Source organism: Acomys russatus, chromosome 15 (assembly GCF_903995435.1).
Source record: "Acomys russatus chromosome 15, mAcoRus1.1, whole genome shotgun sequence".
Taxonomy (NCBI): domain Eukaryota; kingdom Metazoa; phylum Chordata; class Mammalia; order Rodentia; family Muridae; genus Acomys; species Acomys russatus.
In genome coordinates, this window is record NC_067151.1 from 67,256,225 (window position 1) to 67,279,349 (window position 23,125).

At 51.2% G+C, this 23,125-nt stretch overlaps 2 protein-coding genes across 2 annotated transcripts; both read left to right on the forward strand.

Annotated features, from left to right (window-relative positions):
* The first annotated feature begins 805 nt into the window (after positions 1 to 805).
* On the forward strand, positions 806 to 7,599 carry Pex11b (peroxisomal biogenesis factor 11 beta). Its single transcript, XM_051157741.1, has 4 exons — positions 806 to 1,067; positions 1,977 to 2,092; positions 2,446 to 2,647; positions 6,200 to 7,599. The coding sequence occupies exons 1-4, from the start codon at positions 1,012 to 1,014 to the stop codon at positions 6,591 to 6,593; spliced, it is 768 nt and encodes a 255-aa protein (XP_051013698.1). The 5' UTR covers positions 806 to 1,011; the 3' UTR covers positions 6,594 to 7,599.
* A 420-nt stretch (positions 7,600 to 8,019) lies between these two features.
* On the forward strand, positions 8,020 to 22,673 carry Itga10 (integrin subunit alpha 10; the record flags this gene model as incomplete). Its single annotated transcript, XM_051156897.1, has 29 exons — positions 8,020 to 8,270; positions 9,649 to 9,760; positions 9,946 to 10,055; positions 10,235 to 10,326; positions 10,900 to 11,014; positions 11,929 to 12,056; positions 12,840 to 12,988; positions 13,622 to 13,772; positions 14,636 to 14,801; positions 14,908 to 14,981; positions 15,271 to 15,415; positions 15,603 to 15,751; positions 15,974 to 16,117; positions 16,224 to 16,427; positions 16,773 to 16,903; positions 17,649 to 17,815; positions 17,910 to 18,052; positions 18,473 to 18,586; positions 18,700 to 18,785; positions 18,970 to 19,111; positions 19,201 to 19,293; positions 19,452 to 19,528; positions 19,697 to 19,786; positions 20,171 to 20,255; positions 20,425 to 20,538; positions 20,711 to 20,791; positions 20,902 to 21,015; positions 21,639 to 21,734; positions 22,560 to 22,673. Coding segments are annotated over exons 1-29 (3,438 nt in total), but the record flags the coding sequence as incomplete, so codon positions are not given.
* Between the last annotated feature and the right edge of the window lie 452 nt (positions 22,674 to 23,125).

Consider the following 23,125-nt stretch of genomic DNA (forward strand, 5'->3'; position numbering starts at 1 on the left):
GGGTTCACGGCTAGTGGCAACGAAGTTTGCAGCCTAGGCACCTAGTGTGCATCCAAATTCAGCCCTTCCCGGAGCCCTGACAACCCGTTCTCCTAGGGCAAGGCAAGCAAGAAACCAGGTCTCCCCCAAACATTTCGTTCCCACCTTCCACCTGAGCACTGGATGAAAGCAGATAGAGTAGTTTCCTGGCAGGAAGGCCCCTACCCACATGTCAACTAGTTTTTATAGACATGGGTGTCTAACATGTGATGTTTCTAACCAGACACTGGACAAGAATATCTCAGGTAGCAATACGCTAGGGGCATGACCGCAGGAGACACCGGTAAGTTGGCAGCGGCTAAATGAGTCAAGAATAGCGAGGCTGGGAAGGGGTGGAGCTGGCTGGTGCCAACCGCGGTGTCGCTGGCCACTGCACTGCCAGGCCTCTTCCAGCAAAGTAACGCAGAGTGTAATGGTGATGCCCATTCGGGCACTGCTGCTCCTCGAGGATGAGAATCTGACCGTTTATTTCCACTCCTTCAGCACTGCTGTCCCGGAAGGTGTGCTGCGGCCTGCGGGTGGCGTAGCCTGGGAACTTTGTCCGCTTAATTCTGCCCCTAGACTCTTTGTCATCTATTCGGGACAAGGTTGCCAAGCGGGATATCCTCACACCCGCTTTGCCTTGGACAATCAGTGTGGGACTGGCTTCTGCTGAGCCGGTTAGGGCGGGAGGTTTGTGCCTCCGCTGCTTCCTACAGCGCCCCGGGGCTCCCGCAGGTCCCACCCCTTAAAGCAGAGTGCGCTCCCCGGGCCGAGCCTAGGAGCTGCAGACGGTCCAAGAAGGGGGGAGCTGCCGGAAATGCACCCTCGACCTTGCCTCGCGTCCTGAGATTCCGCTTCGGGGCCGGCTCCGGCTGGTCGGCTTTCCGGCCGCCGTTTGTCCCTCGCGAAGCCCCGTTGCTCGCCCAGGAGGCGTGACTAGGGGCTGGAAGCAGGCGTGCTGCGGCGCCGCGGGCCCGGGCTGCCGCTGTCATGGACGCCTGGGTCCGCTTCAGCGCTCAGAGCCAAGCCCGGGAGCGGCTGTGTAGGTGCGGCCGACGGCGGGGCGCGGGCGGGCGGGCGAGCGGGCAAGCGGGCGGGAGGGCAGAGCAGGATCCCGCGTGGCGGCGGGCGCGCTACGGGGTCTCTAAGGGTCAGCTGCGGCTACGGGGGCCCGCGCGGCCCGAGAGGCGCACTCTGCAGCCGGTTGTGAGATGATTCTTTCCTGCCCACGGGGAAGATGGGGAAACTGAGGCACGAGATGGCCAGCGGGGAGGTCGCCCAGGGTTACAGTGTCCGCGGGGAGCAACAGTTTCCTCACTGCTGTGGCGGCACGAGGGGCGATCCTCTCGGTTCTGCGTCCTGTCACCTAGCAGCAGCGCTGTCCAGGCTCTCTCTCGGTTTCCATTCAGTTCAAGGACCTTAATCTCTTAGCTCACCTACCCGGGGGAATAACCTGCCCTTCACCTAGATCTCCCTTCCTCTGCCGTGTTTCATGTGTACATTCGCGTGTGGACGCTTGTGATGGACCCCGGCTGCTTACTGACCTCTTTAGGCCTCACCATTTTCAAAACCCTTACTCCCCTAACTCCAAATGGTGCGCTCTTCCATCTTTCTAGGCTTTATTTCCCCCTCGAGTTTCTCCCTTCCTCTGCTCTTGAGGAAAAACAGAAAGATACTGGTATGAAAAAGAGGGGATGTTCCTGGAGGAGTTCTTGTTTTCAAATTTATGATTTGTCTGGGTGTTTTGTCTCCAAGTGTGTAATGTGCTGTCTGGTGCCTGCAGAGGGCAGAGGAGGGCGATGGATGCCCTGGACCTGAAGTTACAGACAGTTGTGAGCTGCCATGTGGGTGCTGGGAGTGGAACCCCGGTCCTTTCCCCGCCAGCCCGCTGGGGGACGTTTTTGTCAGAGAGGTACCAGCGGCCTGTCCTTTACTTTGCCTGTCCTCCCCTCCAGGGCTGCTCAATACGCCTGTTCCCTCCTTGGCCATGCTTTGCAGAGACATGGGGCCAGCCCTGAGCTACAGAAACAGATCCGACAACTGGAGGGGCATCTGAGCCTTGGAAGAAAGCGTAAGAAACCAGACTTTTCTTTTCTCATACTCAGCCTATCAGCCTAGTTCCTCTTCTTAATGTGTTTTCCCTTTCTGTGAGTTTGCTGTCATTTGGCCCTCTGCTGTGTACCTCCAGTTGACATAAGAGAGCAGGTGTAAGGGACTTAGCACTGACTGGAGAAAAGGGAGCAAGTCAAAACTAAACTTCACAAAAAAATTAATTATAATGTGAAGTTAAAGGAGAACAAAATATTTTTTACTCTTTCTTATTGTATGTTATTATTGCTGGCTCACTTTTTTTTTTTTTTTTTTTTTTCTTCTCTGCCCCACCGCCTGCCTCTCTACTTCAAATCTCTTATTGTTCTGCACAAGTGCTGCGCCTGGGTGACTCGGCAGGTGCCCTTGAGTCAGCCAAGAGAGCTGTGCACCTCTCGGATGGTGTCCTGAGGCTCTGCATCACTGTTAGTCACCTCAACCGAGCCTTGTACTTTGCCTGCGACAATGTTCTGTGGGCTGGAAAGTCTGGGCTAGCTCCCCGTGTGGACCAGGAAAAGTGGGCGCAGCGTTCCTTCAGGTTGGTAGCCTCCATTTTGCATAGCTTGCAGTGTGTGTGTGTGTGTGTGTGTGTGTGTGTGTGTGTGTGTAACATTTAACATTTTACTCTGTGTGTATGGGTATTTTGTCTGCATGTGTGTCTGTCCGCCATGTGAGTGCCTGGTGCTGGCAGAGGCCAAAAGATGGCATCAGAACTGGAGCTACAGATGACTGCACTGTTTTGTGGGTTCTGATTCCCAGAACCCAGGTCCTATGGAAGAGCAGCTGGTGCTTTTAACCACTGAGTCATTACAGTGTAGTAAGGGAGCCAGTTATTAAAATAAATAATTAGACCAGTGTGTAGGTGCTCTCTGGCCAGCCAGCCTAGGATAATGAGCAAGTTCCAGGCCAGAGAAGAAATCCTGCCTCAAAAACAAGGTGGACAGCACCTGAGAAGTGACCCCAAGGTAGACAGCACCTGAGGAGTGGCCCCAAGGTGGACAGCACCTGAGGAGTGGCCCCAAGGTGGACAGCACCTGAGGAGTGGCCCCAAGGTGGACAGCACCTGAGGAGTGGCCCCAAGGTGGACAGCACCTGAGGAGTGGCCCCAAGGTGGACAGCACCTGAGGAGTGGCCCCAAGGTGGACAGCACCTGAGGAGTGGCCCCAAGGCTGAACTGCACCTGAGGAGTGGCCCCAAGGCTGAACTCTTGGCTCCACATGCATGTGCACACATGTGCATGCACACCCATGCATATGTGCACCCCCACGTGTGAAAGAGATGGGGTCTTGGTGTGTCGCTGGTACAGATTCCCTCCTACCTTAGCCACTCTAGCGTCTGTGGCTGCATGCGTCAGCACCACTGCCACTGTGCTTGCATTTTCCAAAAAGATTTCTTAGTTTCTTACTATGGGCCAGGAGCTTAGGCAAAAGCCAAACAAGTGTGGTGCCTGACCCTTGAAACTTAAAGCTTAGGATGACTCAGTGAGTCCAAGCAAGGAAACCTCACGATTGGAGTTTGATCCCTGGAGCTTACATAAAGGCGGAAGGAGAGAACCAGTCCACAGAGTTTTTCTTTGACTTCAGTATGTATACTGAAGGGGCGCTGTGCCTCCCCATCTCTCTCTCTCTCTCTCACACGCACACACACGCACACGCACACACACACACACACACACACACACACACACACACACAAAACTACATATAATAGTGATGAATAAAACAAATAAATTTAAAAAGAAAAAAGAAGCCAAGGCTCATTACAGTGTAGTAAGGGAGCCAGTTATTAAAACAAATAATTAGACCAGTGTGTTGGTGTTAATTTTTTTTTTTTCCTAGACAGGGTCTCTCTGTGTAGCCTTGCCTGTCCTGGACTTGCTTTGTAGACCAGGCTGGCTTTGAACTCACAGCGATCCACCTGCCTCTGCCTCCCGAGTGCTGGGATTAAAAGCGTGCACCACCACCGCCCAGCAGTGCTGTTTTTTTTTTTTTTTTAAACTCTATTTTATTTGGAGTTCCTTTGGCCTCTACCTCCCTTCCAATTGCTCAACCCCAGGTAGGAAAGAAAGAAGGTTAGAAGGGACAGGGGCGTAGATCTCTTAGCTACTTCCGGCTGGTTAGGGTCATCAGGTTCTTTAGGGAAGTAATAATGTTTGTCATCAGGATGTCCTGCAGTCCAGCAACAGCAAATGCAGCATCTGGAAGAACCAACAACCTTCCTCCTCCATCTCTCTCAAAGCCCTGGCCCTTTACCCTCTCGGAGGCCTCAGGGTTAAACAATCTCCAGCTGGCAAAGACCACGCCCTTCTCCAAGCCAAGTGAGGCTGTGATCAGCTGTGGGTAAACTAAGGCAGTCCCAGATCCCACACTTGGGAGTAAAACAAAGACATATTTACATAACACAACTGAGTTTTTAAAGAAACCAGAGCTTCCACTACAGCAGTTCTGAGATGGTTCAATGCGTTAAAAGTGAGTGACCCTGATGCCCTGAGTTCAGTCCCTAGAGCATAAGGTAGGAGGGGGAACTGAGTCCTCCACACATGTGCAGTGGCATACATATACCACCCCCCACACACTAAATTTAAAAAACAAAACTAAAGCAGGGGTCTAGAGAAATGAATCAGTGGTTAAGAGCACTGGCTGCTCTTGCAAAGGACGTGAGTTCGATTCCCGTCACCAACATGGAGCTCAGAACCATCTGTAACTCCCGTTCCAGGGAAATCTGATGCCCTCTTCTGCCTTCCATAGGCACTGCATACACTGGTTCACAGAAACACACACTGGCAAAACAACTGTGTACATAAAATAAAAATAAAGAACTCTTAAAAAACAAACCTAAAACAAATAACCACCCACAACAAACAGCCAGCTCCAGACCAATGGGAGACACTGTTTCCAGAGACAAGGCAGCCAATACCAAGAACAGGACTTGAGGTTGCCCTTCGGTCTCCAGGCATGAGGAGTCCTTTGGTCTCTCAGACACACACATGTGCACCTGCTCACACTTTCACATACACACAGGAACACACACACATAATTATGGAAAGAATGATACGAGGTGAAGTTAGAGGGCTGAGGATGTAGCTCATCAGGAGAGATTCTAGGCTTCATTGTCATTTGATAAGAAAAGAGTGACCTGTGTGGTGGCGCACACCTTTAATCCCAGTACTCGGGAGGCAGAGGCAGGTGGATCTCTGAGTTTGAGGCCAGCCTGGTCTACAAAGTGAGTCCAGGACAGCCAAGGCTACACAGAGAAACCCTGTCTTGAAAAACAAAAAAACAAACAAACAAACAAAAAAGACGAGGTGATTCCCCTGCCTCTGCCTCTCAAGTACCTGCTACTGTTCATGGTGACATCATCTTTTTTTAATGATAAGAACACCTGAGCTGAGATCTACCAATCTAGCAATGTCAAGTTTATGATGCAGTTACAGTAACTGTAGCCACCATGCTGTGCTTTAGACAGAATGAACCTATTGATTTTGTAGAACTGACTGTTTGTCCCATTGTCTATCATCTTCCTGTTTCTCATCTCCTCCTGTCACGGCGACAACCATTTTATTCCATACCTTGGTGAGTTAGGCTCACATGGGTGAGATCATATGTCCTTCTGTATCAGAACTCCTGAGCTGGGTGCATTGTCCTCAGGGAAGGACTTCTTGGTGTTGCCGACACTGGACTCAGGACTTGTGCATGCAAGGCAAATGCCCTTACCAGTGAGCCCTACCACCTCTAAGGCAGGACATATTTTTAACTTTAAAAAACACATTTATTTATTTGTTTTGGGTGTGTGGGTGCCGTGGTGTGTCTGTGGAAGTCAGATGACAGCGTGGGGAAGTCAGCCCCGGCCTCCGTGTGGGTTCTGGAGTTTGAACTTGGGTCTTCAGGCTTGGTGACAAGTGCCGTAACCCACTAGGCTGTCGCGCCAGTCCAGCATGGACATTTCTAGTAGTGGCTTATAGCGCTCACTCCTGATGTTCTCATCGGAATTGCTCTGCATGGACACATGAAGAGCGTGTTTACACTGTGTAGGATGTGCAGGTAGCTGTCTGTGCCTGCTCTAACTCCTGCCTCCGCCCTGTGTATCTCAGGTACTATTTGTTTTCCCTCATCATGAATCTGAGCCGTGACGCTTACGAGATTCGCCTACTGATGGAGCAGGAGACCTCGGCTTACAGCAGGCGCATGAAGGTTTCTGGTGTAGGAGTTGAGACTGGGGGACCTGGGGGACCAGGGACTCCAGGAGGGTCCCTGCCACAACTGGCTCTGAAATTTCAACTCCGAATCCTGCTACTGGTTCGTGTTCTTAGGGGTCACCCCCCTCTTCTGTTGGACGTGCTGAGGAATGCCTGTGACCTCTTCATACCACTGGACAGACTAGGCCTGTGGCGCTGTGGCCCTGGAGTCGTGGGCCTGTGTGGCCTCATATCCTCCATTCTGTCTATTCTCACCCTGATCTGTCCCTGGCTACGACTCAAGCCCTGACACTATGTCCAGGCTAGGAGGGAGCCTGAGCTGGTGACATGGAATCTTAGATTTTCCCCCATGAGCCAGCACCATTCTGATCCGCTCCGTGACTGAAGTTAAAATCCAGACACTTGGGGACAAAGGGAAGAACCTTGCCCAAGCCGAGGCCGGGAAGGTCAACAGAAGCTGCCTGTGCAGTTGGTCTCTCACATTTCCAGAATCTCTTTGCTCTCTTCCCTTTATCTGACTTGAGTCTAGTTAAGAATTTGTCACTGTGCGGCAGAATTGTCTTTCTTAACCCCCCTGTTTAGATACTTTAGGAGAGTGACTTCTTGGTAGGGAGTGTAAGTTAGGGTGGTAAGGTGCTAATCACTGTGTTCTTTGTTCTCTGGAGCAGCATGTAGCATTTTCCTCCTCCTTCATACACCATAATTTCCAAGGCTTAATTTCGTGTCCCAGCAAATTCTCCCAGTGAATCTCTCCACTGCAGGCTGCTGCTCCTTCCTTGTGTCCCCTCCCCAGACTCCCTGCCCCCTGCCCCTTCTCTGTCCCCACACTTTTGAGTTTCTGCTTTGATGTTAGCGTGTCCTTCCTCACCTGGCTCTCTTGCCCTTTCTTTAACTATCCGGACTGATGGTATGTCTGGCCTCTTGCTGTAAATACTGTACAATGAATCTGTGTAAATAGCTGTGGTCTGTGCCCACAGTGCAGGCGAGCCTTCCAGGTCAACAAATTAAAGATCAGTTTGCTGACTGACCTATTTATTCAACTTCAAGATGGGGGTCTCACTGTGTTACCTAGGCTGGCCTGAACCTCTGAGTTCTGCCTCAGGCTTCTGAGTAACCAGAACACAGGTGTGTGCCACTCCACCCAGCTGCTCGTCAGCATCTGGTCTGGTCTCTTCATGTTCTGGATATTTTAAGCCTTAGTTCCTGTGACTATGGGTGGGTTTCTGTGGTATCGGCTGCTAGTTACCCCCAGGTTTTCATTGAGAACTTAGGTGTTGGGAGACAGCAGTAGGTGGCGGACATACAAAAGAACTAAGATGATTCTACCACTCCTGAGCCTCAAGTTGGGGTAGGATGGTCTAAGCCAAAACAATGGTATTAACCCTACATAGCTCACCTGCTCACAGGCAAAGACTCTCCGAAAGTTATTAAACACACGTGAACGTGACCAGAACTCAGTGGGCTGGCAAGGTCACAGTGGGATATGTCCTTCACACAGTAGGGAGGAAAATGCTGCTGTCACTGCTGTCAGCTTTTATTTTGCATATATCAGGTCGAGATTAATAAGTCAAAACATTGTCTTTTAACTTCTTTCTGTTCTAAACCCAAGGAAATGGTTCAACAAATAAACAGTGGGGAAAAAGTATCCTCAGAAAGGGTCAAAATGTGTGGTCTCCTTGTGTATTAGCCGAGGCCTCCAGGGGGCAGCACCAGGCGGAGATCGGGACTAAGCGTGCTCTGTCCTCCTGGTCTGGGGCTCCCCACAGTTCCCTACCACCACCCCTCCCATTCCGTCCAACTTTATTTTTAGCTGCCAGTGGGAGGGGGCAGGATAGGAGGGAGAGTAAAACAGCAGAGGAAAGGAGAGGGCCCGGGAGGCACAGAGGGCGTCTCGGACAGAACAGGACAGCAGGCATGGAGCGCCTCTCTTTTCCTCACCTGCTCTTGCCCCTGGCATTGCTGACAGGTGAGGAGAGGGAACTTGGGTTCTGGTGGGAATGGAAGATATGTGGGTTGTTTAGAACCAGAACCATTACGGTTAAAATTCTTCGGCAGCTCTGGTCAGGACCTAACCCTGATGCTGCATTGCATGTGCGCTCACATTCTTAGATTCCCAAATGGTGGAGCTGGGACTGCCAAGGGCTTGAGTGCGCGTGTACCTAATTATCTAAAAGTTTTGCCCTAAACTCTGCAGAAATGAGGCCACAGAAAAGAAACGTGTCTCTCCTCTTCAATGCAGCTGGCCTGATCCCTACTATTGCCCTCCCTGCCTCTCACCACCAGTAGTGCTCGTTGGTGCTGAGGCATACACTGCCTGACTGTGTGGTCAGAGCTTTGGGCTCATCTAACGAGGGAGCTACAGCTCCTGGTCTCATAACCCTGCCAATTTCCTGGATGCAAAACGGCTCGCATACAAAATGCCTTTCTGAAAGTGAGCACAGTTTGAGGTGAAGGTTCAGATATGGGGTGTGAGGTGTGGTGAGGGACGGTTGCTTGAATGTAAGGAACAAGTCAAGTGGAGAAGTGAATCGTGGCGGGACAAGAGGCTTGGAATTTTTCCCCTGCTAGTGCCCTATAATCTTTGTTTCTTAAAATACCAGCTCTGATTTTATGGGTATTGAGGTCAGAAGAAAGGAACCAGTGGGGCGTGGGACCCTTAGAGTGGGCTGAAGTCTGAGTGGGAGTAGGCAAGGGATATTTGGGAGGTGGGTGAGATATGGAGCGGATTGTGGGGGAATCTCGGGGTGGCAAGACCCTTAACAAGGGTAGATGGCAAACTGTGTGCGGGCGGGCAGGCCAGTGGTTCCACCCAGGTAATTAGCACTGAGGTTTGCTGGGCTGGAAGCAACCAGCGTCTTAGACATTGGAGAAACCGTGCTAGGGTGACAGTGTCAAGAAGGAATGGAAAGAGGAGGCACCCAGACAGGGAGCTCCTCGCCCTTCCCTCGCTCTCCCCGTGGCCCTGGGTTGGGGAGGGACTTGGAAGGGGTGGTTATTCTTCATCTGCACAACGGCCCGCTCCCTCAGGAGGATGTGTAGGAGGAGAGAGTAACTTGACCTTTTTAGATGTGTCTGTGAATGAGATTTCAGGAGTGAGAATAGAAATCCAGCTGTGCTCCAGCCTGGCGGAGCGCCTTAGGACCCCCACGCAGGAGCAAACTCATCCAGTCACCCCATCTGGGGCTCTGAGTCCCTGAGGTTGACACAAGCCAGGACAGCTTATAGTAACCAGGCAGACACACTGAGATGGAAACACTCCCTCGTGTCTTGTCTCTGGCTATGCCTTTCTAGTCTCTCATCAACTGATTTGTTGATGCTGATTATGATCCTGCCCCCCCCCCCAGGTCTCTGCTCCCCCTTTAATCTGGATGAGCATCACCCACGCCTGTTCACAGGGCCACCAGAGGCCGAATTTGGATACAGTGTCTTACAGCATGTTGGGGGTGGACAGCGATCGTAAGAAGAACACCGGAGGACCTTGGGGAGAGGGGCTGTGATAAAGGGGAGGCAAGATAGATGGGTCTCCAAGCTGGTCTTTGAAAGTGCCCAGGGCTTTAAGCTTGCCACCTCTGTGCCTTTTTCCCTCTCCCTATACTAAGGATCCTGCTTACCTGGTGTTTATATCCCTATTTCCCTCCCAGGGTGCTGGTGGGCGCCCCCTGGGATGGGCCTTCAGGTGACCGGAGGGGGGATGTTTATCGCTGCTCTATGGGGGGATCCCACGACGCTCCGTGTGCCAAGGGCCACCTGGGTAAGAAGACGCCTGACACCCAGGAACTCTGACCCCTTGTAGATCAGCTTCTTTACCCCATAACTTACAGGGACCTTGTCTTCAACTTGATTCCTTTTCATTCTCTTTCCAACCAACCGGAACTGCAGCAGCTGACCTATGACCCCATGACTCCGTTCTCTTCTCCCCTCCCAAACCAGGTGACTATCAACTGGGAAATTCATCTCAGCCTGCTGTGAATATGCACCTGGGGATGTCTCTACTTGGGACCGATGGTGATGGGGGATTCATGGTGAGCTAAAGGAAGGGCCTCAGAAAGCAGGGAAGACAGACAGCATTATGGTATCTGGGCAGTGGTGGTGCACGCCTTTAATCCCAGCATTCTGGAGGCAGAAGCAGGCGGATCTCTGAGTTCGAGGCCAGCCTGGTCTGCAGCACAAGTTCCAGGACAGCCAAGGGCTACACAGAGAAACCCTGTCTCAAAAAAACAAAACCTACCAAGAAGAGACTTGATACCCTATGAGCATATATAGAGGGAGGAGGTCCTCCTCAGTCATAATCATAGGGGAGGGGAGTAAGGGGAAAATGGGAGGGAGGAATGGGAGGATACAAGGGATGGGATAACAATCTAGATGTAATATGAATAAATTAATAAAATATATTTTTAAAAAGCCAAGAAACCAACCAAACCACAACAAAAGAGCATTATGGTACGGGAAATGAGTCTACATAGAAGAGACGAGGAATTAAAACACCCTGGAGAGTGAGATAGGGCCTACGGAGTGATCTCAGTGTCTTTCTAATAGCTGCATGCTCTGAGGGGCCCCTCCCAAGCCTGGGAATAACTGCTTCCCCACCCACCCAGGCCTGTGCCCCTCTTTGGTCTCGTGCTTGTGGCAGCTCCGTCTTCAGTTCTGGAATATGTGCCCATGTGGATGCTTCATTCCGGCCTCAGGGAAGCCTGGCACCCACCGCCCAACGTGAGCCAGAGGAAAGACCTGAGAAGGGCCGCGGCTCCCAGATGGGGATGCTGGGTGGGAAAAACAGGACAAGAGGCTTGGCGGAGGGTCCGCATGGCTAGCCTTGTCATCCCCCATTGCACTTGCAGGAGAGGCTCCTGTTTGCTAACAGATTAGAATTCAGACTCCTTACCAGAGCCTCAAGACGCCAGGATCTGGTTTAACCAACTTAAAAGACCCAGCTTTGCACACCTCGGCCATTGCACTTCTGTTAATCTTACTGTGAGCCAGTTGCTTTGGGACCTCTATTTTCCCTTGTTCACAGTGTTCTCTATCTCAGTGCGTTTTCTCAGAGTGTTTGGTGTCTCTCTTACTCTTTGTGGATCTTATGGATGCCAAGCGAGCAATCAGTTATTGATCTCCCCTCCTGCCCTGCATATACTTTCTTATTTGCTGCCTTCTTGGAGATAGTCTTATGTAGCCCAGGTTGCCCTTGGGCTTGGAAATTTGCCTGCCTCAGCCTCTCAAGGACTGGCATAATAAACACGTACTGTCGTGTTGGCCTCAGTGACACATGTGTAGAGCGTGAGTAGAGGCCTTGGTTCAATTTACACACACACACACACACACAGATACACACACATACACACAGATACACACACATACACACACACAATGCATACACACACACACACACGTAACCCGCTCTCAGTCTGCCCTAGCACACAGTAGTGGTAGGCTTCTGCCTAGTGTGTGTTTCACTCTTCACACCTCTCCTTTCATTCATTTCTACACGTAGGGCCTGGCACAGTCCTTCCCTTGTATGTGACAGAGACGTCCCCAGTAAATGCTTACACCGAAGTATCCTCCTGTGACAAAACTCCATCCAGCATCCTTCCATGTTTTAGTTTCCCATCACTATATCCCTCTTCCAGGCTGTCCTACCTACATGGATGTTGTCATTGTTTTGGACGGCTCCAATAGTATCTATCCCTGGTCAGAAGTTCAGACTTTCCTTCGGAGGCTCGTAGGGAGGCTGTTTATTGATCCAGAGCAGATACAGGTAAGAGAACGAAACATGGATGAGCTTAGAGGGTCCCTTTGGTGTAATCAGGGATGTCCAACCTCTTGACATCACACCAGGACATTGTCGTCTACAGAAGTCATGCTCAAGAATTGTGCGATTAAGTTACCAAAAAGTCACAAAAATCTCATAATCTTTGAAGTAAGTGTCTGGTTTTGTGTGAGCCACACTCACGGCTCTGCTCTGCTGCATGCAGTTGCTTGGGGCCCAGAGACTTCAGTTGCTATTCCTCCATGTCTCCCTCCTCCCTGCCCCGCCATTTGTTGAAGCTTATTTCTTAACCTGGCTATCACACAAATAATTGAGACTCTTTTATATATATTTTTTAAATTAAGCTTCACAGCACAGTCTGAGTAGTTCAAGTCTGTCCTTAACCCTCTATGCTCTTTTGTCTCACTCCCAGCAAACATCCCAGCTATACTTGCACTTTGTAGCTTTCCTCAGCTCCAGCTCCTTCCTCCTGACCTTCCTTGGACCTCTACCTGTGGCTCCATTTTCTGGTGAATCCCCTATTTCTTCCTCTAATTCCTCCTCCCCTGGCTGACAGGAAGTCCAGCCCTATTCTCTCCCCTGCTCAGCCATTGGCTGTAAACTGCTTTACTGGCACACCAGGGAACAATTGGTGAGGGGCGTTTTCACAACATTGAGACAGAAATCAGCATTTAAACTACACAATAACCTTCTGCCTACGTCCACCCTCTGTTCTCCACCTTCAAACCCTCTACATGCATCCCATTTGGGAACGTGGTCTATCATTCTCAGGTAGGTCTGGTGCAGTACGGGGAGATCCCCGTGCACGAGTGGGCCCTGGGAGACTTCCGAACAAAGGAAGAAGTTGTGAGAGCAGCAAGGAACCTCAGCCGGCAAGAGGGGAGAGAAACGAGGACTGCCCAAGCAATAATGTTGGCATGGTGAGGCATGGCGAAGGAGATGTGGGAGGCTGAAGGGTCAGCAGGGCTGTGGAGGGGTTTGGAGTGGAGCGCGTGTCTCACCGTGTCTGTTCTGTCTCTGCAAACAGAGCTCCACCTCCTTTCCTCTCTTCTTGTGTCAATTCTGATTCTTAGCTTCTCAGTCACTCATGTCCTAGCCTTCCTTTCAAACATGACCCTAAGCTAACCCCTGGGGAGACTACCTGACCTAACTAGCCTCTACTCTCCAGTCCCTTGATCTTGTCAACCCAAATGCAACGTTGACTAAATTAATCTATGAACGGATAAAGCTTGACCTTATTTACACTGGTGACAGGTTGTTCTATATGGCGTGTGCCAGCCAAACATCCAAGTTATGACTCTGTCAGGGGATGGCCTAAAAGACTGCTGATGGTGTTAAATGCACTGTGTGTTGTGTGTATGTGTGTACTCACATATGTGTGTGTGTACTCGCATGTGTGTGTGTGTACTCGCATGTGTGTGTGTGTACTTGCATGTGTGTGTGTGTACTCGCATGTGTGTGTGTGTATGTGTGTACTTGCATATGTGTGTGTGTGTACTTGCATGCACACACATACGCATGACCATATCTCATTCTTTTCCTTCTCTCCTCAGCACAGAAGGGTTCAGTCAGTCCCGGGGGGGCAGGCCAGAGGCTGCTAGGCTGCTGGTGGTTGTCACTGATGGCGAGTCCCATGATGGAGAGGAGCTCCCCGCAGCGCTCAAGGCCTGTGAGGCTGGAAGAGTGACACGTTACGGGATTGCAGTGAGACTTGACTCCGGCGTTTTTTGGTTTTGTTTTGTAGTGTGCGTGTGTGTGTGTGTTTGTAGAATGTGTTTGCATAAGTATGTGCACACACCACAGCATGTAAATGTACATCACAGAACAAGCTTAGACGTTGGTGCTCATCTTCCATCTTGCCAGGCATCTTAGGGTTTCATTGCTGTGAAGAGACACCATGACCATGGCAACTCTTATAAAGAAAAGCGTTCAATCGGGGCTGGCTTACACTTCAGAGGTTTAGTTTATTATCACCATGGATGTCAGGGAACAGGCAGACATGGTGCTTGAGAAAGAGCTGAGAGTTCTACATCTTAATCTACAGGCAGCAGAAGCGACTGTTGCACTCTGAGTGGCTTGAACATATATGAGACTTCAAAGCCTGCCTCCACAGCGATGCACTTCCTGCATTTTTTCCAACAAGGCCACACATATTCCAACAAGGCCGCACCTCCTAATGATGCTACCCCACTACGGGCCAAGCATTCAAACACATGAGTCTATAAGGGCCATGCCTATTCAAACTGCCACACCAGGCTTTTGTCTCAGCCTCCTGTCTCTTGGTCATGCTGGGATGGCAGATAAACTTGTGCTACTGTGTCCAGCATTTACGTGGGACTGGGGATCTGAACTCAGGCAAGCACTTTACTCACTGAGTCATCTTCCCAGACCAAGAACTGACTCTGGGTCTAGAAAGACTGGTGGAGAAAGATTTTCAGGATATGACACATAGAGAAAATAGTATTGGCCCCCGCCTGGACTTCCCTCCTTTGCCTTGGCTGGCTGTGTTCTGAGTCTGCTCTAGCACCCGACTCCGCACAGCTAATGGACCCCGATCTTAAACTCAGGTCCTTGGTCACTATCTCCGTCGGCAGCGAGACCCCAGCTCTTTCCTTCAGGAAATCAGAGACATCGCTAGTGACCCAGATGAGCAATTCTTCTTTAATGTCACAGATGAGGCTGCACTGACGGACATTGTGGATGCCCTGGGAGACCGAATTTTCGGTCTTGAAGGTAATGAGTATCCTGACGAAATGGAAGACGGGATTGGGGTGTTCTAGAGTGAGTTCAGTAGGGTGAGCTCCCCCTGATAGCGCCTTGTCGTTTTCTCCCACCCAAGGGTCCCGTGGAGAAAATGAAAGCTCTTTTGGGCTAGAAATGTCTGAGATTGGCTTCTCCACCCACCGGCTACAGGTTGGATAGACCCGGATCCTCCGCAACATCCCAGACAGAGCCTTCAATCTCTTCGTAATCCTCTCCTGTTTCTGAATCAGATAACTTCAACCCTTAGGCTCGTCTAGATTTCTCCTTTAGCCAGCCCACATCCTGACCTTCTGTGCTTTTCTGACCAAGGCGTACCCTTAACCCTAACCCTTATGTACCCTTACTGCTGGAGAGCTCTCTTTTTTGCCTATTCCGCTCGCGCGCCCCTCCCCCCTCCCCCCAGGTCTTCCCAGTGCCCTCATTTGGTTCTGCCCTTCAGGACGGGATTCTCTTTGGAATGGTGGGGGCCTATGACTGGGGGGGCTCAGTGCTATGGCTTGAAGAAGGTCGCCACCTTTCCCCCCCACGAACTGCCCTGGAAGATGAATTCCCCTCTGCATTGCAGAACCACGCAGCCTACTTGGGTGAGTAACTTAGAGTTGCAGGAAGCTGGGAGAGTCGGGAGACCGGTGTATGAGGCCCTCCCTCTTAACTCACGCAGTTGTTCACTGGTCTCCTTAAATCTCTTGAGACCCCACCGTATTCCTGCAGCAAACCCTCCGTCCTGACCTTATCTTGTTGCCTTTTACATCTGATGTCCACTCACTTTAGGCTACTCTGTTTCCTCCATGCTTCTGCCGGGTGGACGCCGCCTCTTTCTCTCGGGGGCACCGAGGTTTAGACATCGAGGAAAAGTTATCGCCTTCCAGCTAAAGAAAGATGGGGTTGTGAGGGTTGCCCAGAGCCTCCAAGGGGAGCAGGTATGACGTGAAGCGGGGGTGGCACCGTTGGACCCCCATGGACTGAAGGAGAAGGGCGAGAAGGGAACGGGCAACACTAGGAAGTCCTTGTGGAATTCTGGCAGGCGGCCTGTCAGGGATGTAAGGACCAGCCTGGCTGGCTGGCAAGTGCTTCCCGCTGAGGCCAGTTGTTCACAACCACCTTTCCTCTTCTCTGGGGTCATCACTACCCACCACTCCCAGATTGGCTCGTACTTTGGCAGCGAGCTCTGCCCGCTGGATACAGATAGGGACGGAATAACTGACGTCTTACTTGTGGCGGCTCCCATGTTCCTGGGTCCCCAGAACAAAGAGACAGGACGTGTTTATGTGTATGTGGTGGGCCAGGTAAGAGGGTGAAAGGAAGGGGAGAGGGAGACACATGCATGTGAGAGCTTGCTGAGGGGGGAGGGTCACGGATAAGTAATTTTTTCTTTCTCCTCTCCATTACAAGCAAATTTTGTTGATGCTCCAAGGAACCCTTCAGCCAGAACGCCCCCAGGATTCTCGGTTTGGCTTTGCCATGGCTGCTCTTCCTGATCTGAACCATGATGGTTTTGGTGATGTAGCAATTGGGGCCCCCCTGGAAGATGGGCACCAGGGAGCACTGTACCTGTATCATGGAACCCGGACCGGAATCAGGCCACATCCCACCCAGGTTAGCAGTGCGTGTGGCACAAGCCTTCCATCCCAGAAGGTGGGTCTCTGTGAGTTCAAGGCTAACCTGGTGAGAATGCTGTCTCAAAAACAAAGAATGGAAAATGGGGCACAGCGGCGGGAAGGGAGCTGTGTTCTTTGCCTGTTTACCCTCCACTTGGCTTAAGACTCAAGCCAAACAAGCGCCTGAGCTCAAGTAGGTTGAAAAAGAGATGGTGAGTGAGGGATTCCTGAGACAGGCAGGCTTTTCTTATTCTTTTAGCTGATGGGACTGCTAGAAGGAACCCAGTGGGGGACAGACAAGCAGGTGTGAGTCCCTCCTCAGTCCTTTTTCTCTCATTCCCAGAGGATTGCTGCTGTCTCCATGCCTCAGGCCCTCCGCTACTTTGGCCGAAGTGTGGATGGCAGGTTAGATCTGGATGGAGACGAGCTTGTGGATGTTGCTGTGGGTGCTCATGGGGCAGCTGTCCTGCTCAGGTGAGGAGGCCTGGGTAGCAGCGGACAGTGGAGGACAGCTTAGAAGAACAAAGGTCACAGATTAAACCTGGGTTTCTTGGTCGAGTAATCTGATGCCTCGGTTCCTAGTTCTTAGAATGAAAGTAATTGCTGCTATCTTACAGGCTTATTGTAAATATCCTATTAGATTGTCCACATAAAAATTTTTGACAGTGCTTATTTATTTTGTGTGTTATGAGTGTTTTGCCTGTTTGCACGTCTATGCACTGTGTGTGTGCAGTACCTGTGGAGACCAGAAGAGGGCGGTGGATCCCCTGAAACTCGAGTCTTACAGCTGCCCTTGAGTTGCCCTGTGGGTCCTGGGAATCAAACACGAGTCCTCTGGAACAGCAGCCAGTGTTCTCTTAAGCGCTGAGCCATCTCTACAGCCTGACATTTGTGCCTATTGAATTGAATGTATTATTATGTAACTTCTGTCATAGGCTTCTGGTCTGACATAGTTAGACCATGTCAAATTTCTAAAAATTAATTAGTTAATTTTTGCTTAATTATGGGAGAAGTTAAGTACTAAGGTTGCAGTTTTTACCTTTACCTTTTCTTCTGAAGCACAGCCCCAGGTCAAGAGCTCTACCACTAAGCTCCATCTCCAGTCTAGGGTTGTACGTGTGTGCGCGTGCGTGTGCGCGCGCTTGTGCGCGTGTGTGTTGGGGAGAGGGGAGACAGACTTAGCTGTTCCTTTTCAAATTTCTTTCCCACCCTGTTGCAGCTCCCAGCCCATCATCCACTTGACACCAACCCTGGATGTGACCCCACCTCACATCAGCGTGGTCCAGAAGAACTGTAGGCGACGAGGCCAGGAGGCAGCCTGCCTGACTGCAACCCTTTGCTTCCGAGTGACCTCTCACACCCCTGGGCGTTGGGATCGCAGATTCTGTGAGTGACTACCATGTATCTAAGATGACCCTCAAGCCCTGGCCCTCCTCAGTGTCTGTGTCTGTCTCCACTCACGCTTGCTTCTCCCCGGCAGACATACGGTTCTCAGCATCACTGGATGAGTGGACAGCTGCGGTGCGTGCGGCATTTGATGGCTCTGGCCAGCGGCTGTCCCCTCAGCAGCTACAGCTCAGCGTAGGCGATGTCACATGTGAACAGCTGCACTTCCATGTCCTGGTGAGGACGGGGTAGGAACTGCTTTGCATTGGTCCTGAGAGTGAGGAAAAGCCTGGGTGCCAGAAGGATTTTAACCAGATCAGCCACAAAACACAAAACCGAAGTGGAGAGACAATTCAGGGTCGGGGGTCAGGATGGTACGGATTGGGACCCTAGCTCTAGAACTTGTCACTGTGAACTCTGCCAAGCCACTCAACTGCCACATCTCAGCATCCTTGTCTGAAAAAGCGTGGTGTCTACTGACAAGCATGTCACAGGTGCTGCATTTGAGTTAGCTCGCCGCACTGTGAAACCCTGGGGACAATGCCCAGACATAGGAAGTGTTTCATAGGCAGTCATACTCAGCATGTTCTGCAGAGGCCTGGCTTCTACCCCAACCCTGCTTCCCCACCAGTGACCCTGCCCTCTGCTTTCCCTCAGGACACCTCGGACTACCTCCGGCCAGTGGCCTTGACTGTGGCTTTTGCCTTGGACAACACCACAAAGCCAGGGCCTGTGCTGGATGAGGGATCATCCACCTCTATACAGAAGCTGGTTAGCAGGGTCCCAGGGCTGGAAACATGGCTTCTCTTCTCTTCACTTTCCCCCAATTTCAGTTCCTCCTCCTTGCCTTCCTCTCAGCCCTCAGCCCCTTAACTCTCTTCTAGGTCCCCTTCTCAAAAGACTGTGGCCCTGACAATGAGTGCATTGCAGACCTGGTGCTTCGAGCTGACATGGACATCAGAGGCTCCAGGTTCGATGCAGACGTGTTAGGCACAGCAGAAGGGACTCGAGGGAGGGAGGGAGGGGGCTTTTGAGTCAGATTCTCCCTGTGCAGGCCTAGCTGGCCTGGGATTAAAAGCATGCACTACAGGTTGGAAGTGAGACTTTTGATTCTCTTTTCCCTCTCCGTCTTCTCCTTTGTCTCCCACTCTTAGGAAATCCCCGTTTGTTGTTCGGGGTGGCCGTCAGAAGCTGCTGGTGTCAGCAACCCTGGAGAACAAGAAGGAGAATGCCTTCAACACCAGCCTGAACCTCAGCTTCTCTAGAAACCTCCACCTGGCCAGTCTCACTCCTCAGGTCCCCTTGAGGAAGGCAGGAGGCGGGAGGTGTGTAGTCTGTGAAGGGCAGCCTCAGCTCTAACCTCCCCCTCCCTCCTCTGCCTGCAGGGGCCCAAATCAGTGAAGGTGGAGTGTGCGGTGCCTTCCCCCCACATCCGGTTATGCATGGTGGGGCATCCGGTCTTCCAGGCTGGGGCCAAGGTGAGTTAGGGGCTCAGAATGAGGAAAAGGTGCCAGGAAAGCAGGGTGGGACTTTCTGGGTGTGGACTTTCTGGGAAGGAGGTAGATGTGGCTCTTGTTCCTCAGTGGGTTTTCCACAAGGAAGGATTTATTAACCCATGCATGTCCCTTGCCCTCAGGTGACCTTCCTGTTAGAGTTTGAATTTAGCTGCACCTTCCTCCTGAACCAGGTCTCCGTGAGGCTGGCTGCCAGTAGGTGAGAACAAAGCAGCTACCCCCTCCCCTCCCCCTTTCCTACCCCTTTCAGGGCCCTTGACTGGAAATCAGAGAAGTGGGGGGCTGGAAGAACAGCCCTGATTCCTTTAGTAGCAAAAGTGTCCCAGAGGAGGGGCTGGGGTGTAAAAGTCTCGTCCTCACCCTGCAGCAGTAGCCTGGAGAGCAACAAGACCCTTCAGGATAATAGAGCTCAGACCTCAGCCTTCGTGCGGTATGAGCCTCACCTCATGCTCTCTAGGTAAGGCTGGGCTCCTGGCGGCCATCTGTTCTGACCCAGACTCACGTCCTTTGTTTTCTCCCTGCCCTTCCCTGTGCTTCAGTGTTCCTAGGGACACAAACCCTTGGTCCTCACCTGTAATCAACCGTTCCTCCTAAATATCTCACTTTCCTGAGCTTTGTCAGGTCCTCAGCATTAGAACTGGGATAAAACGTTATGAGGATATGGCCAAACATTTTAAGGAAGATTGTGTTATATTTATCTTCCTTCTTTGTCACACATCCCTGTCTCATTATCCGTGTGCTGACCCCTACCTTCCCTGAACCCATGTTTGTGTGCTGACCGTGTGCCCTGTGTCTGTGTCGTGGCTGTGGCCTTACACTTCCTGGCTTGGTGTCTACACAGTGAGTCCACGCTACATCGATACGAGGTTCACCCTTACAGGACTCTCCCCGTGGGTCCTGGCCCTGAATTCAAAACCACTATTAGGGTGAGAAGCTGGAGGGGTCTCAGCATTCTGGGGGAGCGTGGGGAACAGCACCGGCTGTGAGGAGAAAGGTTGAGAAGAGTCACTGTGGATTCGAGTGGCTGAAGGGGGGCCGGTAGGTGAACCAGGCCCTCTGCCCTTCGCCTCATGCCAACTTAAATTCTTCTCCCAGGTTCAAAACCTTGGCTGCCGTGTGGTCAGTGGCCTCATCATCTCAGCCCTCCTTCCAGCTGTAGCCCACGGGGGCAACTACTTCCTGTCACTATCTCAAGTCATTGCTAGCAATGTGAGTCTGGGCTAGAGCATGTGGAACCCTGCCAACTTGAATTCGTAGAGGACCGCCTCCTCCTGTGACCTGTGCTGTTACCTGCAGCTTGGGAGGAAGGCAAGGGATTATGTAGAGAAGGGTTGTAGTGTGGCTGGTCTGGGAGGGTCTTTCAGATTGGCTCTTTGTCTAGGCAAGCTGCACAGTGCAGGACCTGACTGAGCCCCCAGGATCCCTTGTGCGTTCAGAGGAGCTTCAGCACACCAGCAGACTGGTAGGAAGGTGTCTGGCACGGGAATGCAAGCAGAGACAGCTGTTTGGTGACAGGTGGTGGGAGTGAGGATCTTTATCTTCCAGGACACTGTTTTATCTCTCTTCTGACAGAATGGGAGTAACACTCGGTGTCAGGTAGTGAGGTGCCATCTTGGGCAGCTGGTGAAGGGGACTGAGATCTCTGTTGGAGTGCTGAGGCTGGTTCACAATGAATTCTTCCGGAGGGTAAACCTGCCCTTTCCCACCGTTCTTCCCTCCTTCATGGCCAGGACCTCACCATGGCCTTAATTGCTTCACCACCTACTCACATCAGGCTGTTCCTCACTTTCCTCAGGTCTCTGGTTCTGCCTCTCTTCACTGTGAACACATCTTTCTCTTCTTGTTCTCTTTCATCTCTCCATTTGCTTGCTCATCTTAGTGGTGACTAGGGCCTTTGCATGTCTGGGGTCACCTCGGGCGTGCTATGCCCTGCCTGTGACATCTCAGGTGTGGCCCACCCAATCCAGGGCCTGCATGGCACTGGGCTGGGGGTTGTCTCACACTTGCTCTGCCACATGAAAGGTAAAAGACACTCAACCCACACTCAGATCCTAGTATCAGGGTTAGTGGGAGTTGGTGGGAAACATGTCCCACGGAAGTCCCTGACAGGAAAGGGGAGTTGACCGCCTTTGTCAACAGTGCATTTGCAGAAGAGGCTTCCTCCCTGTCTCCTTTTGTCTCCTTGATCTCCAGCATCTTATTGTGACCTTTGGGGCTCTAGTAACTATGCTGCCGAGCGTCAACTTTGTTCTTGGGGTTCTGCATTACCTGAGATGATGTCGCTCAGTTTAAATGTCTTCCTATCACAGGCCAAATTCAAGTCTCTGACAGTGGTCAGCACCTTCAAGTTAGGAACTGAGGAGGGCAGTGTCCTACAGCTGAACGAGGCCTCCTGCTGGAGTGAGGTAGGGCCAGTGCTGTGGAAATAGCGGCAGTGGGATGGGTAAAGGATGCTTCCCCCTCCCCTCTTCTTTTCCAATTTAATTTTAAAAAAAGATTTATTACATATGCAGTATTTTGCCTGCATGCACGCCTGCGCAACCGAAGATTGCATAAGATCTCCTTATAGATGGTTGTGAGCCTCCATGTGGTTGCTGGGAATTGAACTCAGGACCTTTTTGGAAGAGCAGCCAGTGCTCTTAACCTCTAAGCCATCTCTCCAGCCCTCCAATTTAGTTTTTAAAACCTTATGTGTATCAATGTTTTGCCTGCATGTAAAGTGCACATGTGATTGGAAGCCAGAACAAGGCATTGGGTCCCCCAGACCTGACATGGATTTGAGCCACCATGTGGGTACTGGGAGCCCAATGGGATCTTTTTGCAAGAGCCACAAGTGCTTTTAACCACGGAGCCATCTCTCCAATCCCACAGTGAGATTTTTCGGAGCAAAACTGTACCAGAAGTGGCCGCTCCACTGCGGCTCTTCTTCTTGATTCAGTGCTTTAAGTAGAAAGAGGTTTTGTTTTATTTTTGACTCTATTTGGGGGCTGGCTTTGTTATATTGAGTGAAGCTATCTGTGTTAAAGGACACATATAAAACACAAACCAGGTGTGGTGATGTATGCTTGTAATCCGAGTCTTGGGAGGCTGAGAGAGGAGACTTGCCAAGAGTTGAAGGCCAGCCTGGGACATGTAATGAAACTCTGCCTCAAAACCAAATTAACAAACAAACCCACAGAAACTCATTCCTAAAACAAAACAGAGCAAAACACACTCTCTTTGATATGCAGAGCCTCTTGGAGGTGATTCAGACCCTGGTCACCCTCATCTCCCTGTGGGTCCTCCTTGGCAGTATCCTGGGAGGGCTGCTCCTGCTCGCTCTCTTTGTCATCTGCCTGTGGAAGGTAAGCCTGGCTTCTGAGGGTGGTGGGGAACACCAGGCTCACAATTTGAAGCATCTTATTCTATCAGGAAGGACAGGCTCTGTGCTAGACAGTTAAACAGGCATGTGTGTATGTGTGTGTGTGTGTGTGTGTGTGTGTGTGTGTGTGTGAGAGAGAGAGAGAGAGAGAGAGAGAGAGAGAGAGAGAGAGAGAGAGAGGAGAGATGTTCAGATCGCCTCTGCTCTAGCTCATGAATGATGGTTAAATTAATCTCAGCCAAATAAAAATAAATTTGAACCCCATTTTTGGAAGCAGAACAAAAGCGAAGACCTCAGAGATGAGGGGGGCTGTTGGCAAGACCCTCAGTCAGGGCATCGGGCCATTACTTGTATCTTTTCCTCCATAGCTTGGTTTCTTTGCCCGTAAGAAAATCCCCAAGGAAGAACAAAGGGAAGAGACATTGGAGCACTGAC

Bases quoted from the DNA above. Each gene is read 5' to 3' on its own strand.
- Pex11b (XM_051157741.1), top strand. From the start codon at position 1,012: ATGGACGCCTGGGTCCGCTTCAGCGCTCAGAGCCAAGCCCGGGAGCGG. The intron at 2,093-2,445 runs GTAAGAAACCAG...GTTCTGCACAAG, and splicing joins TCTGAGCCTTGGAAGAAAGC to TGCTGCGCCTGGGTGACTCG. The intron at 2,648-6,199 runs GTTGGTAGCCTC...TGTGTATCTCAG, and splicing joins TGGGCGCAGCGTTCCTTCAG to GTACTATTTGTTTTCCCTCA.